Below are 19,805 nucleotides of genomic sequence, written 5' to 3'. Positions count from 1 at the left end.
TAAAATTCTCACCGCTTTGTGACCATATGTGATCATGAAACCCCATGCAGAATCTTTATTATGGAACAGTTTTTATCGTGCAAAGCAGCTAAACGAAGCAAGCAGAGCACTGAGTCTGTCCTTGAGTCATTTTGAATAGGCAGAGGTAGTTAGCTGACTTAGTCTGAATTCAGGCAGAAGGCAGGGCACGGTGGCACCTTAGAGGAGTGATTCTTAACTTTTTGGGACTTGGGGGACACCTCATTGTACTCAACGCACTCCTCCATGACTTTTGTGAACTAAGTGGCACCCAATTTCAAAACTAATTTATAGATTACAGTGCTTACTTGCAGATGGCCCTGGCAGTGAGGATGGGTCATTGTCCATTCAGGGACAAGCCTCAGCCTATGCTTATTTGCTCAGTTTATTTGCTAATCTCCTAACAAGTCCCTTATGGCACCCTTCAAAAGATCTGGCAGCACCCCAGGGTGCTGTAGCACCTTGGTTGAGAATCACTCTCTTAGAGACGCTCATTTGGGCGGGCATAAACTTTTGTAACTGAAAGCCTACTTCAGGGGTTGGCACTGTTTTTGAGCAGAGTGCCAAAAACACCTGCAACCTCAACTTGAAAGATGCTGGCATGCCCGGGGCAGCTATGAAGGGCTCATTTTTGTCATAGCAGCCCTGGCCCCTTCCCTAGTGTCTGCCCCAACGCGCACTTGGCCAAACAAAACGCTTTCATGTGCCACGTTCTGGTACCTTTGCTAGGGTTGCCTACCTTTGGCCTACTTTCTCAGATGCTGATGACGTAGGCTGCCATTTATGAAAACTTAGACCAGGAGTCAGCAACCCCCGGCACGCATGCCAAGCATGGCCCACAAAGCCATTTTGCTTGGCACACCACTGCCAGCCCAGGCTCTAAGCAGCTGCTGCCAGCCACAGAGCCCAGGCTGCTCCCAGCAGGCAGCTGGGAGGCTGCAAGGCCTGCTGCAAGCAGACGGGGCTCCGTGGGCTGGCTGCAGCTGGGAGGCTGCAGACAGCTGCTCCAGGCACTCCGGCACCTTCCAAGGTAGACATGATTTTTTTGGCATTCTGGCCAAAAAATGTTGCCCACCCCTGACTTAGACCTTTCTGAATGAGGTAGTTTCTAAGGTGCCAGCTTGCCTTGCCTTCTGCCGTGAGTCAGTTTGTCACCTCATAGTGTATACTGTCTGTAGGTTCAAAATGCACTTTACAAGGCATTTTAATTGCAACAGTAATTAGATTTTGTAAAACACTTATCACAAAAATAATCTTCCCAGCACTTCCATGAGAGGAGACATTTTATTTTATCAGTAGCTATGTAGGACAGACAGAGGTATAAGATAGGACTTTTTAAAACATCCGCCATATATTCAGGTTGTTTGTTTTTTTTTTTTAATACATTTATTTGGGATACTGTATTGGGTTTCAGTTAGGATTCAGGTGGGTGCTCAAACATACTTACAATCTTTTGTGATCTATATGGGGATAGAGAGAGAAGGAGGAGTTACTCAAGGTCAGTCTCTGGCTTAGCATAGACCATGATTCTCAACCAGGGTGCCATGGCACCTTAGAGTACCTTGAGATTTTTTCAAGGGTGCGATGGGGTGCTACACAATGTTACCACTGTTAGGTGTGCAGGCTTGAGTCATAAGGTAATCCAGATATTTCAAACACAAATCCATGGTATTAAAAACATTCTGACCTGTTGTCTTTCTTAGTTCTTTGCAATAGAAAAAAATGCTCTATCTTTCCATTGTCAAAAAGTAAGTGCAGACTAAGCCAACATTTTCTGAGGGGTGCCTTGAGTCTAAAAAAGTTGAAAACCACTGGCATAGACTATGCTTCCCATGTGCCAGCCTCCTGTCTTTTCTCTGCTGGATCCTAGTTTCGTAAGTTTCTTAAGCTTCTTAAGACAAGCACACTATTATATTATCTCTGTGTAGCTGAATGAAAATAAAAGCTGTGGTCTTAAAGAGGGAAGGTGATTCAAACACAGACCTGTATATTAATACATTATACCAATTCTTTAATTTGAGTTTTGAGCCATTTTGCTTTTTTTGGTAACTACAGTTGGAGATGTATGTGATGTGTGAAACTAACAGATTTTTTATTAATGATAGAAAAAATCATGACATACATTTTATTTGTAGGTTAGGTATTTTATAGCAGCTTTTACCTTGCTAAACTTCCAAAAGAGCTCCAAAAGGTGCTCATTACACTGTATCAGTAAATACTCACATAATGTGAGTTGCAAAATATTTTAACAGTGACCTGTGTATTGGAAAACTTACTTCAAATTACTGCATATGTTAATATATAGTTTCTATTTATGGTTTCATTTGGTACTGTTGTTGTAGAGTAGGATCAGATTGGTGATATCGCTGCATTTTTTTCTTTTAATAATGTAGTAAAAGTTAATGAAGTAGAGCCAGCCTTGCTGTAGGATTTCAAGTGCAAATTAAAGAAACACTTGATAGTTTACCTAATCCATTCCTGTGTCATTTACAGTAGTTTCCTCCTATTTCACCTCTGCCACCTCACTTCTACTCTTGCACAAACTAGGCCTGATTTGATTTCCATTCTCATGAAGCAGCCAGTTGCTTCTGCTTTTCTGCCTATTTTTGTTTTTCCCATACAACTCCAAGCCTTTCATGCAAGTAGTTTAAAATAGTTACAGCTAATTCTCTAATTCTTTTTTGAATCTTTTGTAGTCTACCCTCTGTTCGTTCCATCTTATTGAAATTTCTCTCACCAAGGTTTTCTGGTCAGTTCCTCGTGTGCATGCTCCATCTTCGCCTGTCACTTCTTTCTTACTGCTTTTGACACTGTTGACACAAACTTCTTGTTTGACATCGTGTTCTCCCCACACTTTTGCCACACTCCTTTTTCTTTTTCTCAGTTCTGCTTCTCCTATTGTGGTTATTCCAGCATGTCATTTTGGTATGTTATTTCCATCTCTTCTTTTTCTGTAGGCTTCACAGGGCTCTTCTTCTCTACTTGAAACTTCATCCATTCACAAGACTTCAGCTGCCAGCTTTCACATCTGCCTTTCACTGTGAATCACTACTAACCTGTCTCACTCCTTCCATACTTACTTTAAGCCTGCTTGACCCCCTCCCCTGGACACATTGCTGTCAGTTTAAACTGATGTTGGCCAGAATTTTTTTTTTCCTTTCTTCCTCTTACAAAAATAAGAGAGTAAGGGAGAACTAGAGAGGAAAAATAAAGACACCTTTCTTGCAATTTAGAACCAAAATCTGGAGGTTATCTGAGACGCCTGCCTTTCCTTTGCCTTTTACATCTAGGGTTTTGTTTCTGTCTACATCACTAAACTCTTGTCTGGGTCCTTGTTGTATCCTGTCTTTATTCTGTAATCTTTTTTAGATTACACCTTTGCTCTGCCAAAAAACACTGCCAATAGAATTAAATTCACTGCCTATCAAGCTGGCCATAGCAGACCCTTGCTGAATCTCTCATTTGGCTTCTCTGTTTATCTGAACTTATTGCTTATTCAGTCACCCAGGCCTTCTCTTCACCACTGTTGCCAGTGTCTGTGTCTTGTTAGCATGTTAGCCTGTCCAAAGAACTTACAACCGAAGTAGCCCCTATCCTTCATGCCTCACCATTGTTTTTATTACCTCATGTCTGCAATTAGTTTGCAGTCTCTGTTGGCAAGGTATCCTATATCCATCTGAATTAGGAGACATCAAGTACACTTTTGGGTGGGTTAAATGATAAAGACAAAAAAATAGGAATAAGAGTACTAGTTATTGCAGAGGACAGAACTAATGCAGAGGGAATGATCCTCATATTATGGGACTGATCTGTTCAAATTAGGACTGGAGCAATTGGCATGGCAGGGGGGTTGGGGCTTGCCCAGGTATATAAAATGTGCCTGAAGAAGGGATTTAAATTTCCTCTACCTGTCAGTCAAGCATCTTTATTAAGAAGCAAGCTTTACCAGAAACTTCAGAAAAGGAAGAAATTAGCTAAACAGTACTGCCAAGCTCATGCTTAGACTGATCCAAGACCTGCTGCCTCTCTTCCATCTGGAGCACAGCATTCTTCTTCTGCAGTTTTCCAGCTCTTGCTCCAGAGGTGAAGAAAAAAATTGCACTTGAATTCTGCTCCTTAAAACATTTAATTCATTCAGTCTGGACTGAGATTCAACTCCTGAACACTAGGTTAAAGTATGAGAGTGTTTTGAAGAGACATGGAGTTTCCATTTTTTGACTCTATACTCCTGGATGTGGCTTTAGGATTGAGGACTTCCCTGGAGTAACCAAGAAGCTTTTCTTTTTATACAACAGATTTTGTGCCATTTTCCTCAGTTTATCTTCTCTTGCTGCCTTCTGCACATTTGTAATTCATGGTGCTTTTGACCCTTTGGTCAAATACGTGCATTTCAGGGTTAAAACAAAGGCCCAACCAAACAGAACAACTTTCCAAGCCCACTTCTTGACACAGCTCAACTGCTGGCTTCCTGATCTCTGTTCCTTATTGCTTCCTCAGCTGAAATGTTTTTCCTGCCCCTCTGGGCACTATGCAGTTTTTTTTTCCCCCTTCTCATTCTCACTTTCCCTGCTGCTTTTGGAGATGGCATCGTAGGGTAGACACACACCCATTATCTTTTTTTCAGCTCTCTAGCCCTGTGAGCCTAAGCCATTGGTTGTCTGGCAGTTGGCCAGGCCTCTCCAAGTCTGACTTCTTCCTCGAGCATTACAATGAACTAACTCCCACCATGTTCCTGGCCTTTTGAGTTTCTTTATGTTAAAACATAGACTTCCCTTTTATTTTAGCTGGTTCTATGGGATTAGATGATAATCACGTGAACTATGCTTCTTCTCTCTCAGGGAGCTAAACGTTCCAGAACTCCTTTTTTTCAAGCTGAAGAACCCCAGCATCGCCCACCCTTAAACTAGACTCAGTCCATGTCATACTTTGTTATACCCATTTTAATGCGTTTCCCTAGATGGCTGAAGGAATGATTCCATATACTGGATCAGGATAAGTAGATGCAACTCATTGGAAACATGATAAGGGCCACATAAGGGAGCAGTGCAATTCTTAATGGGCAGCAGAGTTTAAATGATTGGAGACAAGTTTTAAGCAAATGAGTCATATTGCCATTGCAAGGCTTTGGGCATCTTTTTGCCCCAGAGCTACTTTTTGCAATACACCTCGTATTGCATTTGTTCATGAAGTTCCTACTTGTCCATCCGTTTTTGTTTCCATCCTACTTTTCCTTCTGGCACAGCACAGGGCAGATACATTTTGTGTTAAACTCCTGTCACACACTTGTCCCTTTGAACATAGCACAGCAGTGGAACTGGAATCCCATTAGAAACTGCACTAAATGCATATACACCATCCCCATATCCCATTAACGTTAACTTTTACCGAGCAAGAGTCAGTACCCCATACCAGAGTATGGAATGAGATGCACTCGATCTGAGCCTTCAAGAACACACACACCCACACACACCCATGCACACCAAGACCCTCTTTATTTTTAACACACTGGATAAATTGTAATAAGCATAAAAAAACCTGGAAGAACAACAGACTATTCACAAAAAAATATTTTATCTGTTGCTGCTGCCAAGTCAGATAGCTGGCTACCTGAGTAAATTAAAATTTCTTGAGGGTTGCTTTAACTTGTGCATCCTTTTATTTTTAAACGTTGTTTCGAAAAATGTAGCGCAAGTTGATTCCTTCAGCCTACCTGTAGAGTCTGATAAAGTGCCCAAGGTAAATTTGGGAATTAGAATGGAAAACAGATTCTTAAAGAAGTAATTTTGAAGCTGAGAACATGGGAATGAGTAGTGAAATACAGTCGTGATACTTTTGAGTCCCCAGTGAATGGCAAAATAATGGATTTGAGGGTTTATTTGTTTTGGTTCAGTTGCTGAACCTAAAAATTAAAAACAAAACCAAAAACTCCCAAACAAAATCAAAGCAAACTAACATTTGGTTCAGATTTTCCCAAAATGTTTTGTCCTCCTCTAAAAGTAGGTCACTTTCTAAATGAAAACATTTTAACCAATTAATTAAAATGTTTTAGCTTTTCTAAGTTATATTTTTAATTATGTGCATTAAAAGTGTTTGCTAAGTCTGGATCTAATTCGCAAGTTGTTCTTCTCCCCTAAACTGCATTCTTCAGCACATTTCACATTTACTGGAAGAAAATTGCCCAGCTTTAGTCCTCAGTGCACCTGTGGTTCTTGTTGGTATTGAAATGGAAGTTATAACTAGCAAGTGACTTCAGTAACCTATGCAAATTCAATTGGTTCTGTCAGTCTTGTTCTAAGGCCAGCAATTTGACTGGCCTGCGATTGGTCTGGAATTTTTCAGCTCCTTGAAGTGGTTTGTTTCAGTTTGCAAAGCAGTGTAGAGACCCTTGCTGTGCAGCGTTTCAATGTTGTGTCTGTTTTGAGAAGAAAGCAGGGCACTTTTCTGCAGAAGAGCTTTCAGCCGAGAACTTTTCATCAAAACTATATTCACTGCAGTAGTTTTAACTTTTAATACATTTTTATTTTTCAATCACTAACGTTGTTCAAAAAAAAATCAGTATTTCTTCTTTTTTTCTTTTCAGTCCCTCTAAATCTTTCTCCTTCCATCTGATCCAAGCCTCCACCTTTTCTCTCTTCTCTTACAGACCATCTTTCTGTTCTGACTTAGTGTGCAGACAAACGGAAATGTGATTTTTTTTTTTCTCAAAACAATAGTGCAGTTAGATTGCCGTTTGTTAAAGTGAGATATGTGTCCAAGATAAATGGAGATTGGAGAGTGATCTAAATAAAGCCTAGGGGGGGGTTGGGGGTTTTTTTTTGGTGGGGAAGGGGGTTGTTTGGGGTTTTTTTCATCCGTCTGTATTTATTGCTACCATCTGCATTTCATTTTAGGTTGTCTGATGTTCTCTTCTTCATCTTCTGTGTATATTCTCTTTATATAGCTTCAGGCTATAATATTGCCATTTGCCTACAAGAGATCCATTTCTATTTGCAACAAAATGAATTGCATTCATCTGTGTAATTCATTTCTAATGAATGCCTTGCTCCTCATTAAACTGTGATTTACCTTTGTTTCTCTTTTCTACACTGTCAACACTAACTGTTTGGAGGTCCTGTGGAGAGATGCTAATTTGAAAAAGTAAAAGTCAGTGCAACTGAGCATACTCGCATGGAATCCCTGTTGGTACTTTTAAAAATATTCATGGGACAGACATTTCACGGATTACAGTTTGCAGATGTATAAGAAGATTCAATTTGTTTTCTTATCCGTAAACCTCCTAATACTTGACTTCAGGGTTGAATTATTCTTCCCCCTTTCCATAAGTGACTACATGATCAGGGCAATTTTGTGAACCTGCTAAGGCCTTGTCTACTCTGCAAGGATGTAAAAAAATCCCCGTGTACTTTTTCAAAGGTGAGGGTTTTGTTCCAATACAGAATTGAGTTGAGAATGCATCTTTATGATCTTGTTTAGGATACTTCAGATTTTAAAACAGACTTTAACTGTGAAATCTCTTTGTTATATTGACTATGTCTGTGATTCAGAAATAAACACACCTTTAATATTTTTCATCTAGGTTTCTTTGTGAGATATTAATGCTATTAGCTAGAAATAAGGATAGCATTAGTAATCACTGTGATCTTTACTGATCTCTCTCAAACTTGACTGCAGTATCCCATTTTTTTTCCAGTCTAAGTCTTCTCCTAAACTCTGCAGAATCTCCCCAGATGCCAAATGATATGCTGGATTTACATCACTGATAAACAGTGAGCCTAAACAGGATTTGAACTTGCACCATCAGTGTTGGGTTGATATATAATGTTGATGCACATAATTTGAAGAAAGAGAAATTATTTACAGTATCTTTAACTCTTATTTTAGTGCTAGTGAGTATGCATTGATATATTTGATTGCTGTCACATACAGTTAATTAGACATTTAAAGTATTTTTAAATATACATGCTCACATAAGGGCAGATTAATCCCTGGTATACTTTCAGAGAGGTCAATGTTTGTGAGTTACATCCTGGACTAAATTTGAATTATAGCATTTTGAGGGGAGTAAAGCATGGGAAAAATATATATATTAACTGGTCTTGCCTAAATCATGCAGTTTTTGGAATTAAGAACACTTTTTGTTAATGTAACAACATTTTATTTTTAATATACATTTTAGAAGACAAAACAGACCTTGAAAACAGTGTGATGCAGAAGAAAATTAAAATCCCCAAACTCTCTCTCAATCATATAGAAGAAGCTGGGGAGGTTACAGATTATGGGGAAGAAGATGTGGAGCTTAGACACAGTAAGGTACTGAAGTCTTTCCTTTTTTTTATTTTTTCCCTTTTATTTTAATTTATTTTTTCCTTTTCTTTGTTTCTTCCTTCTTTCTTTTTTATTTCTTTTTGGAAGTACTTGGAGTACATACACACATCAGAGCTTAAGAATTCCAGGCTGGCTTTCCATTTGTATTGGTGGAATTGGGTCAAGTCTGGGGGAGGGGAATGGGGTGAGTATTTTTGATTGCTTTACAGATCAGTTTTTCAGAAATGTGATTCATGTGCAGTTGAGCATTATTTTGTTTGGACAGTCTGCACAAATTTAACTACAGATAGGGATTTTTTGGAACAATTTTGTTTCACTTGGGTCCAGAATACTTTAAAAGTCACCACAGTCATATGAATGTTAAGTAGCTGTTCTCAGGTGGCACTTCATAACCTGTGGCACTTAGCTTGTCAAGAGTTGAACAGGATACTGTGAATTTTTCGCATAAGGAGGTGGGTGCGGAGAGAAACTCAGAACTGTATCCTGTTGAGAAAAGTGCCAGTTGTCCCCTTGGGTCCAGATGCCAGAAACCCACTGTGCAAACATATTTATATTTTGTTATCAAATAACTCCTTTTAAACCCTGCCAACCTAGAGGAATAAAATATTGTTCTGTGGCTTCATGTGTTTTCCAGCTGCAGGAATCAAACTAGTAAATGTCTTTATGGTGGACTGGCATTTTTTTAGAGCATACATGGAGCAAGCATACCATCAAGTAATCTAATTTTCTGCCACGTTACTTACTCATGGACGTTGTGGTATGGGAATTGATAGTATCAGCTCCTTGTCTCTTAACATTTGTTTTCTTGGCATTTGCTTGGAAGGTCAAATGCTTTTTCCATATTTGGCCAGTAAGAGCAAGCAACTTTTGCCCATGCTGGTAATTTTAATATTACTATGCAGACCCCTTAACAGTTGTGTGTGTGTGTATTTGTACAGGATATGGATTATTATGTGAAAGACTATAGGTAAATGGATACTGAGAGGTTATAGGAAGTGAAGCTGCTGCAATGCCATGCCAGTATAGGAGAAGTCTAGATTTGGGGGATGGGTGACCTATAAAAACATAATCAGTACCTTCTTTCCCTTTCCTAGATAAGGAAATACAAAAGTTACAGATATTGTAAATATCAAGAGCCAAACAGATTTTGAAAAAGAAGGAGCCCTGGGGCCTCTTAAAAATTTAAAAAAAAAATCTGCCCAGGGCACATCCCACTCATATAAACCTTGAGTCAGTAGATCCAAGAAACTTCTCTAGCAGAAGTTTGCACGTACATTTAAATGTATTACATGCACAATAATAGTTGTGGAACTATTCACAAGCATTAAGATAAGCATTCTTGCGGGTGGCACTTGGCTCATCTTTCTGGAAGAGTGAGCCTTAGTTGTCTATAAATTGATGGAATTATAGTTGATATTGTGTCATGCATTCCTGTTCTGTTAATATGGTGTTTTATTGTAACATACAGAGACAAGATGGGAGGAAACAAAGTGAAGGTGCACACAAAAGCATTGAAGCAGTTGTCGCTCGCCTTGAAAAGCAAAATGGGATGAGTCTCAGTAATAATTCCAGCCCTGAGGAAACCTTTATGGAGACTTCAGAAGGCATTAACAGTATGGACGATGCTGTCGTTCCTCGGGTTCTCTATGAAGAATTGTTGAGGAGTTACCAACAGCAACAAGAAGAAATGAGACACATTCAGCAAGAACTTGAGCGAACACGAAGACAGCTTGTGCAGCAGGCAAAAAAGTTAAAGGAGTATGGGGCATTAGTTTCAGAAATGAAAGAGCTCAGAGACTTGAACAGAAGGCTCCAGGATGTGTTGCTTCTAAGACTAGGCAGTGGTAAGTGCTGAGTATACCTGGGACTGGTTTGGCTTTATTACACTTCAAAAACTCGTAATTGCAACATTTGCAAACAATAAAAATGGTGGGTCGACAGGACTTTGCATATTGGAGGTTTTCCACTAAAGCTCTATAGAGCTTATCAAGCTTGTACACCAGGCAGTTCTCGACTTTTCAGTAATGAAAGCAGGGGTCTTAGTGTTGGTATGGTTGAGTTGGAGTTTCCATTTTAAATACATATTGCTTTAAAGGGCTGTGAATATCCATGCTAAGATGAAAGATTAAATAAAAGGTTTTTATCTGCGCAATATACTGACATTTTAATTTTTAAGAATTCTAATTTTGCACAAAGTAAAGGTAGGGATATCCGGTAAATGTTTAGTTTCAGATGTGCTCCTCTTCCCACCCATTGTGATAGTTATATATAAGTAAAAACATTTTGGCTTCTGAAAAAGTTTTTCAGGTAATGGAAGTACAATATGCTCGTGAATCTTTTGATACCTGCTTTAAGCAGGTATAGTACTTCAGAAATGATGGCTTGTTCGTGAACATAAACCCTTATTTTTTTTAATACGTACAGGCCATTATAAAGAAATGTACAATGCAGAGTGCAGATTTACACTGTTTGGCTTTAGGTTCCAAAAAGCTTGAGTCAGCTGCTCATTTTTTACCAATAAATATTGAACCGTTATGTTAGAATATATTTAAACAAGTCCTTGCTGCTGGAGATGCTACAAATATCAATAACTTTCTTTACGAATACTTTCCTCATTTATTTTTATTTGTTAATATTTTGGTCAAGTTATGAAAGGAACCTCATTTGGTTACTGAAATGTGCAGTTACAATTTATCCAAGCTTTTCCAGGCAGCTCTCTGCCTGATTTTCTGTATTGGATATTCATATGAAAATTGAGCAGTGGACCTTTAACGTATAGGTGCACAGATATATCGGTCCATACTGGATCAGCAGTGATAAAAGGAAAATTGACGTTATTGGCAGTCACCTTTTTTTGGTGTAGCTGATAATGTCGCAGATAAATGCTGCGGGCATGCACGCAACCACTGTGCACATGGCTAGGAATGCTACTTGCAGCCAGGTAGCTTGGAGAGCAGCATCTGGCCGATTTTTAAATCTGGGGGGAAGGGGCGGGGGGCAGGCAGATCGAGGCCCTGAGCTGGATCTGGCCTGTGGAACCCTGTGATCCATCCTCTCCAACCTAGGCTGACCCTGTGCAGCGGATGCAATGTGCAGAGCCAGTTTCATGCAGGCTGGATCCGAGGTGTGTGCTGCATGCAGCGCCTGCCAGACTAGCCATGTACATTGGGAGGGAGGGAATGGGATTGGGCCTGGAGCAGGGGCAGGGACTGCCCAGCCAGGGCAGGGTGTAGGACAGAGCTGTGGGTGGCTTATCCGGGGAGTGGGGGTGGCTCCCGCTGCTGCCTGCACCCCTGGGGGAGGTATGTGCCCCCCAGATTTGTAATCACCCCTATCAGTGCCATCCCACTTGCCCTGATTACAGTCTTGGCCCAGTCTGCACCTCCATCCCCACCCCTCTGGGAAGAGGCTGGTGTAGCCCCTGACCCCAAGCCTGCAGCAGGCAGCCCATCTTTGCCCCGTGCACAAATCTGGAGGGCACATGACACCCATACCTCCCCCTGGGTGTGCACAGCCGCAAGAGCTGCCCACCTTTCCCCCCCCCCCTTCCATCCATGCCCCCCAGACAAGCCACTTGCAGATCCATCCCGCTCCCAGGGGTGCATTCACTGCCTCTGCCCCAGCCCCATTTTCTCCCTCACTGTGGGGAGGTCTCAATCTGCCTCTTCCCTCCTCCACACCCCTCCCCCAGACTTACTGGCCGGACGCTGCTCTCCAGGGTGTCAGACTACATATCAGCTATTCGATTGGGATTGGCTGATACAGCTGGTTAATAATTGACCATTGGTACTGGCCAAAAAAAAAATCTTTGTCAGTGTACCCCTACTTCTGATTTGCCTGAAGGCATACACTTTGAGTGCCTAGCTAAGTTTTATGCACACAAGAACTTGGATCTGAAAAACTGGATGCATTGGTTTTGATAGTGCTTCTGCAAATATGGAGGCCACTTGGAAAATTGGCTGTAGAGATTTTAACCTGGCTATAGGATTGTGACTACCTGCCAGAATCTCCTTGTTTGGAGGTTTTCAAGAGGAGGCAGGACAGGTGATTTAGGAATAGCATTTTCCTGCATTTGTGTAGGTTTTTGGGCCAGATGATCCTCTAGGTCCCTCTCAAGCATAGGATTCTATTGTTATACTGTACATAATTAAAAATCATGTCAAGATAAATAAGGATTTTTTCTACCCAGTATGAAAAATCTATCATGGATGCCCATTGATTTGACTGAGCTCTTTGAAAATCACCTTGGATGGAAAGATTTGTTTGATAGTAGTATGTTGGCATATGTGAATTGAGTGTCATTCCAGATGCTAATAGCTAAGTTTGGAAAACAGAAAAAACACCATTTTATTTGGCAGAGTTGTTGATACTTTCTAAGACCAAAAACAGAATAAATGCTGACTCTCAGCTCTGTTTTTTTTCAATAGGCATAATTCTTCTTGGTAAGGATTGTTGCTTCTCAGTAAGGTTTCTGTGGACTGGTGCGGAAAAAGTTAAGAAAGTGCAACTATGCAAAATATATTTTCTAGTTAGTGGATATGAGTTTCCCCCTGCATAATTTGGCATCTTTTTCACAATCTCCTAATATTAATCATCTCATTTACATTGAAGAAATCTATTTGGCAGACATTGTTCACTTGAATGGGTTCAGATTTTAGTTGTGAATCTTGGGTATTAAATTCCTTCCATGTCCATGCAGCTTCGCTGATTTATTTGTGGTTACTCACGGCCAACAGGTAGAATTTGGTAATTTAACAGTTAGTAGGTTTCGTCTGTCAAGGCTTGAAGTTTCAGCCACAGATCATTCAATGCCCTTTTCTTGTAGTGTGGTTGTCCTAGTATGGAGAGTGTCAGCCCATAGAAAAAGTGATACCAAATGAATTTGCTGTTAGAAAAATGAAACTACTGTACATTTTAATTGGGACAGGAGATTTCTAACACTTGGACAAAAAGAAACACTGTTCTTTTAAATCAGTCAGTACAGATTTAAAGAATTAAGAGAGTTTGTTTCCAGTCCTGAGATGGGGTAGTTGTTGTAGCTGAATGTGCGCAGTCTGTTAAAATAGTTTAGAAGGATAGATAGTGCCTTGGATTTAACTGGAGTTATGGTAAATTCTTGAACCTAGATTTTCAGATTGCATATAATTTATGTGAAGTTGTACTTGTAACAGGCTACTCTTAATGCAAACTAATTGCATTTCTGCTTCACCTAGGGACTCGCACTTTTTTTTTCCTGCACAAGATGACAGCTGTTTTGTACTGATGAACTGCAGCTGGGGGAAACATGTCTGTTGCTTATGTTTTAGACTAGAACACCAAATATAGAATGCTTGCTTCATCTCTTTCTGTTTCTGGAGCTTGCTGCCCTTCTGATAGTGTAAATAGTGTATCCGCAGTTTTTACGTTGAGGTAGTTAGCTGTAAGGCCGTGGAAGTCACTTGGCACAGTTGACACACTATCCTGAGATGGATCAAAAGAAGATAGTTGATATTTCATGGTTGCTTCTGAAAGATTGAAAACTCATAATTTTAAGGCACCGTTTTTGTTTTCAAGTGATGTAGCAAGGCACTGTCCTGATGAGGTATGACACCTCTCAAGGCGCCAAGGAGGAAAAGGGGTGTGATGAGGAGGTATTGTCCTCACTTGCTTGCAGGTCTTCTCTAGCCCACTTTGAGGCAGTGAGGACAAGAATCAGGTTGTGCTAGGTCTCTGCACAAGCTTCCAAGATAGTTTTTGATCACCTTTTTCACCCCTCTGTCTCATACACTGCATTGGGCATGCTTTTGCTCGTACTATGTAAGGGATTACATGATCTGGTGGGTTAAATTGCTGACTTTTCCCCACTCAAGTCTCTGCTTTAATTATAGTGTTGGTTACAACATGTATCAATTTGAATAGTAAAAAGCAGTCTCCAGGTGACCTGTTTCCTGTCGGGTAAGTCCTGAACAATTTAGTCTGATTGTTTATATTTACTCAGGAGAAGATCATGCTAGAAACATTAGAACTGTATCCAGGAGGCTGCACATCCCTTATTAGAACAATGCATGGCTCTAAAACATTCTCTCTGCCTGATGCACATTTTCATGCTGTATCCTTAATTCTTAGTATTGCGTTAAAACAGAAGAGCAGGTTAGCTACCTCCATCCTCTGTTTTGCTTAGCTTTCACTGAATCTAGCAGTCTGGGCTCATCCCAAACCTGGTTAGAGCTCCATCATTCTCACAAAAGTTCATTGCCCTCCTGAGCTTCCAGCTTAGGGAAGAGCTGCCTGAGGCTAGCATAGGTTACATTGCCTAGATGCACTAAGTAAGGAATTATTATTCCAACTGAGTAGATGAGGAAGCATTGATTTTGAGCCTTGTCCCCATCCCTAAGTGGAAACAGGAGCTGGGGAATGAATACACTGGTGCAGCACTGACTGAGAACTACAGCACGTCAGAGAGAATTCCCAGTTAGCTCCTTTCTGGAGTCTGTGGGACTCTTGATAAAAGGGAAGGCCAAAGGCTGCGGTGCGCTTGTGCCCTGTCAAAGGTGTCGGCGTGTTCACATGTAGAATGACTACCTTTTAGACATTGCATTGCTTTCAAACTGCCATCAGAGGGTGGTAACGAGTACCCAGCCTAGCATGCCTGGCACCAGTGAGTGCCCTGAGTTTCCCCAGGATTCCTTCAGCAGGGGAGAAAGACTCTGATCTGTGGGATGCCAAGGAAGAAGACATTAATTGCCTGAAATTGCAGTTTTTTGTTCCCCTTTCTCATTAACATTGTGCGTAATAAAGAGCAGTTGCATTCCATAAAGACCATTACTGAAATCTGCATGGTGATAACCTGACTGGGAATGCCAAGGGTTTGTGTGGGGGGAGAAAAGGGGGACCACCTAAACCCTTTTTTTTTCTGGATTCCTGGTGGGCTGGGGTTGCCAGAGTTTTTGCAGCTTTTAAAGAACACTTGCCCCAGAATTGCTTATTACATTCAGTTGTCAGCAGTGGAACCTGCTATGCTGCCACAGTTGCCATTAGTGGTCCCAAGCTGATTTGGGGTGGAGGGTGGAGGAGGAGAAGGGGGCCAAGTGGGTGAAGGGGGTGGATTCTGCATTCCCAGGGGAATGAATGAATGCTTCTGTGGGCTGTCCAAGGTTTCCGTTTCCTGCAGCAGTGGTAAAAGAACTTTTGTACAAAAACCACACAGATCCTTTCATTGCCTGGTCCATGGTATCCCAAGTTAATCTGAGAGGGGAGCAGGGAGGGAGGTGTGCTCAGATGGGTAGGTGGGTGCTTGAAAGTCACTCAATTAATTTGCATTGACAGCAATTGCATAGAGATGTGGGTACAAGGTGTAAAATGCATGTGTTGGGGATGCAACACTGAGGGCAAGGAGCAACTAACAATTACTGGGCTAATCCACGTTCAGAAGGGGGCAGGTTGCCCTGTTAGTTTGAAGTCAGTCCAGTCAAAAGGCAGGATAGATATGCACCATTGTAGACTAACTAAAGTGTGTGTTTATAGATAGAAATGAGTGTGTGTGTGCACGCGTGCACACTCATATGTGTATGAAAGAGATTGTGTGGGCACAAGCTTTTATGAGTCTGTTTGCTCCAGTTCACATTGACAGTCATTCTGGGGTACTGACTGTTCATTGTGCAGTGGCTCTGTTTTCCCTTACCCAGCAATTGATGGGTGTTTACCAGTCCACATCAGTCTGGCATGCCCCAAAGCCTGATCAGTTCACAGAATCTGAAATTAGCCTTCCTCCAAGCAGGACCAGCCCCAATTGTATCATCCCAGCCAAGGCTTTGTCTACCCTGGTCTTAAAAATCTCCATGGATGGAGAGTCAACAGCCTGTCTGAGTAACCTGTTCCAGTGCTTCACTACCTACCTTGTGAGATTTTGCTAATATGCAACCTAAACTTCCCTTGCTGCAACTTGAGACCACTGCTCCTGAATAGAAGGAAACTGTCACTCAGTTGTCATGAATGGAAAGAAACTGATGACTAGCTTCGGGGAAAGCACTGTTTAAAAGATGTGGAAACCTTACATAGCCCCTCAGTCTTCCCCAGGAACCCAGAGGCAAGAGTTTAGGCAGCCTCTCCCATGTACTCCTCCCAGCTGCCTTTCCACCTTTGCCCCAAATCAGCTTGAAATAGGGACCATTGCCAGCAACTGAAAGGCTTTGGGGAAGGTGCTCTTTCAAAGCTTCAGCATGAGACAAACATGGTAGGGAGCTGCAAAGCACCCAGCCCTGGGCATGCAGAAACAGGGCTCCAGGCAGCCTCCTGTTCCCCTGGATCAGCCTGGTATGCCAGGTGCAGGCAGTAGAGGTTGGAGCAGTAGAATTTTGGTCATATACTAGAGCAGTCAGTTGCTGTGTTGTGTTTGGAGGGTGGAGCAGGTGAGGGGATGAGGATGGTGGTGCGGTAAGGGATGTCTGGGGCTAGGGACAGAAGTCGCACATAAACCAGTGATCAGAAACCAGCTTCAACCTGTAAGAAAACAGAAGTTCAATGTGTATAAACTGCTTTCAAAATGGCCGAAACAGGTTTAAGATAAACCTGGATGGATGTAAGATCAGACTTAACTGATTTAGGTTAAACCAGTTTTATGGAAGTTCTGTCCTAGATTCCCTCACAGTTCAAGTTAACTCAGAGCCCCCCAACATCCCAGGGCGCTTTGCAGTCCTCGGATGTGTTGTCTGCTCCAGTGGAGCAGGGCTGGCCCCGCTCTTGGCTGCCACAGAACGGAGGCAGTAAAGCCTCTGCTTCCTGCCTGTCAGCCTGGTAGGATGGGGAACAGAGGAATGAACCCCGCAGGGCCCTCTAGTCCCAGTCAGTAAAGCAAGGGGAGGAAAAGTCCTGGCAGAGGAAGCTTATTGCTCCTGCCTTCCTGTTCTCCCTTCTCCCCCACAGCCCAGCAAACTAGACTGGGATCAGCTCAGGTCCACCACCTCTGCAGTTGTTTGTGTGGGAGAGGCGGACACCCCCCGACTTCCCCTGACACCGAATCCCCACCCCCCAGTTGGGGTTTGCCCAGTGTTAAGTACCCATGGGGTGGGGAGTGGGGTGGCTGGAGCTGGAGCCAGGCTGGAATTACCCCATCCCCACCCCTTTCCCAGCCATCCAGCTCTGGGGGGGCAAAGACGTGGGGGGAATGCACCCCACCCTGCACTGTTTCCCCACCTGGGGTCTGCTTGGTGGAAGAGAGAGCATCTATTGTGGGGCTTTTTGCCCCTCCTTGCACATCCCCTCCTACACCAGACCCCCAGCTGGGGTCTTCCTGGCATGGGAGGAAAGCCTGCCCCTCCCTGCAGCTGGGGGCCCAGCTGAGATGCCCCTCCCCCCTTTCAGAGATGGACAGCTGGAGAGAGGGCAGGCCTGGGGGAGTCTCAGCCCCACTCCCGGTTGTGGGGGGGCTTTCTCACACACTGGGCAGACCTTGGCTGGGGGGGTGGTCTGGTTCCAGGCCAGGGGTGGGGATGTTTCCACCCCCCACCCTCCCCTCGGAGACGGATGACTGGGGAAGGGGCAGGGATGCAGTGATCTGAGCCTGGCTTCAATCTGTGGAGTCTCAAAAAGCCTCGTGTGCTGGGCTGACCCTGGCTGGTGCAAGGGGGTGTGCGTTTCCAGAGGCAGAGACTTGGGAAGGGGCAGGCCTGGAGCAATCCCATCCCAGCTGTGGGGGCTGGGGTGGAGGGGTGAAAAGCCACCCCCCAGTGGGGGCTTTCCCCATGCTGCGCAGACTGTGGCTGGTTGGTGTGGGGGTCAGCGCAGGCCTAGGATGTGTTCCCCCTCCCCCAGAGGCAGGGCCTGGGGAGAAATTGGCTGCTGGACACATGCCCCGACTTGTTATCAGCAGACATTCAGGCCTGGGCTATCATTGAGCTGGGTTCAGCATCCCCAGGAGTGCTCCTGGCCTGAGCCAGTGTAGGCTTCTGCTCATCTTGGCCGCCCAAACACTGAACGTACCTTCAGCTTGTTGTTGGTTCAGTCTGCACAGCTTAGAAAAACCTGCAGAGATTGAATCAATTTTGCCTCAGACTTTTTGAACCTTTGTACTTAGCCTGGAAGACTGACCAGACTCCACAGCACGGAAAACTTGGTGTGTGCATGTAAGACTGAACTGGTTCACAATAATACTTGTTTATCCACGTCGATTTTTGAGACGTTCTAGGAGGTTGAAACTATTGTAAACTGGCTTGTACATGTGAATACTTGTGGCTTAAACTGCGTTTAAAATGGTCTCCCTGTTATGTGCGTTTGCACCCAAAGAGTCCCAGTAGCAAGTGGCAGTGGGAGCTGAACTGTGCAGAAGACGCACAAATTCCCCACATTCACAAATATTTCCATTCCAATTCTAGTGGATCCTGGGGAACCAGTTTTACCACACATTCAAGGAGCTATTCATAGCCTGGAAAACCTTCCTGAATAAATGAGGTGATTAAGGCATTATGAAAGGATCGTGGAAGCCATTGTCCCTGTTGATGTTGCATCTGAGGTTCCCTGGTGCCCAGTCAGTAAATTCTGAAAAGCCCCATTAAACAAAAAACAGGATTTCTTGGTGAACTGGAAAGGTTTCTTTCCTTTTCTTTACAGGGGTATAGGTTGTAGCCGTGTTCATCTAAGGGTGTAGACCAGGGGCAGGCAATTATTTTGGGCAGAGGGCCGCTTACTGAGTTTTGGCAAGCCATCAAGGGCTGCATGGCAGGCAGCCCAGGGCAGATTAATATTAATTTTCTAAATTTTTTAGGGGCCCCGCGGACCGGATAGAATGGCGTGGCGGGCCACATCTGGCCCCCGGGCTGTATTTTGCCTACCCCCGGTTGTCTGCCTATTTCCTTTTCTTTTGCATCCTTACTATGTTTTAAATAATCTTTACATATTTGAGCCCTCCCAGGAATGGCTAATGCGTTTCTCCCACCTAATGCCTTTTCCTCTTTTAAATATAAAATAAAGCACAGAAAGCTGCAACGGGAGAGAAACTTGAAAAGTAAATTTAAAGAGTGGCGCATGGCAAATTAGGCACGCAGCTCCCATTAGCCATAAAGCAATAACGCGAGTTGCATGTCTAATTCACAACATGCTGTGCTGAAAATGCAGTCTTCAGTAGTTAGTGAAAGGAACTGTGAAGCCTATCTAGTTAGATGCAGCTTTATGTTCAGGAGAAAGACAAACACCAAACTTTTATGGCATAAGAGAAAACATTTTTCAGGCTTTGTGTTGGTGGTTTTCAAGCAGTAAAACATCAGTTAAAATCCATATTTGTGGCTTCTCCGAGCTGCTGCCATGGTGAACTTTTACCAGCTAGTCTTTGGGGAAATCTCAAAACCAAACCCCAGCTGTGTCAATATATTGGTTATAAACAAACAGTTAAAAGACCTCCAAGTACTGTTTAAACATAGACACATGTTTCATTCTAGGAAGAAAGGAATTTTGCTTACATTTTTTTCCACTCCCTGAATTTTCTTTCAAAT

General features: G+C 42.8%; 1 protein-coding gene across 5 annotated transcripts in view; it reads left to right on the top strand.

Annotated features, from left to right (window-relative positions):
• Nucleotides 1-19,805, top strand: part of LOC102572691 (BEN domain-containing protein 5) — a 1,452,508-nt gene that overhangs the window by 912,665 nt on the left and 520,038 nt on the right. For 3 of the 5 annotated variants that reach the window (XR_009462307.1, XM_059727816.1, XM_006259784.4), the window contains 2 exons: nt 8,195-8,328; nt 9,812-10,187. The exons of 1 other annotated variant lie outside the window; for it this stretch is intronic. Coding sequence is in view for 3 of the 4 variants with exons in the window: in XM_059727816.1 (XP_059583799.1) it covers nt 8,195-8,328; nt 9,812-10,187 (510 nt within the window). In the remaining variant the exon portion in view is untranslated. The remainder of the gene's footprint in view (nt 1-8,194; nt 8,329-9,811; nt 10,188-19,805) is intronic. One more of the 5 variants, XM_019479201.2, reaches the window with a different exon arrangement.

The sequence above is a fragment of the Alligator mississippiensis genome, chromosome 5 (assembly GCF_030867095.1).
Source record: "Alligator mississippiensis isolate rAllMis1 chromosome 5, rAllMis1, whole genome shotgun sequence".
Taxonomy (NCBI): Eukaryota; Metazoa; Chordata; order Crocodylia; family Alligatoridae; genus Alligator; species Alligator mississippiensis.
This window is presented reverse-complemented; position numbering and strand designations above follow the sequence as displayed.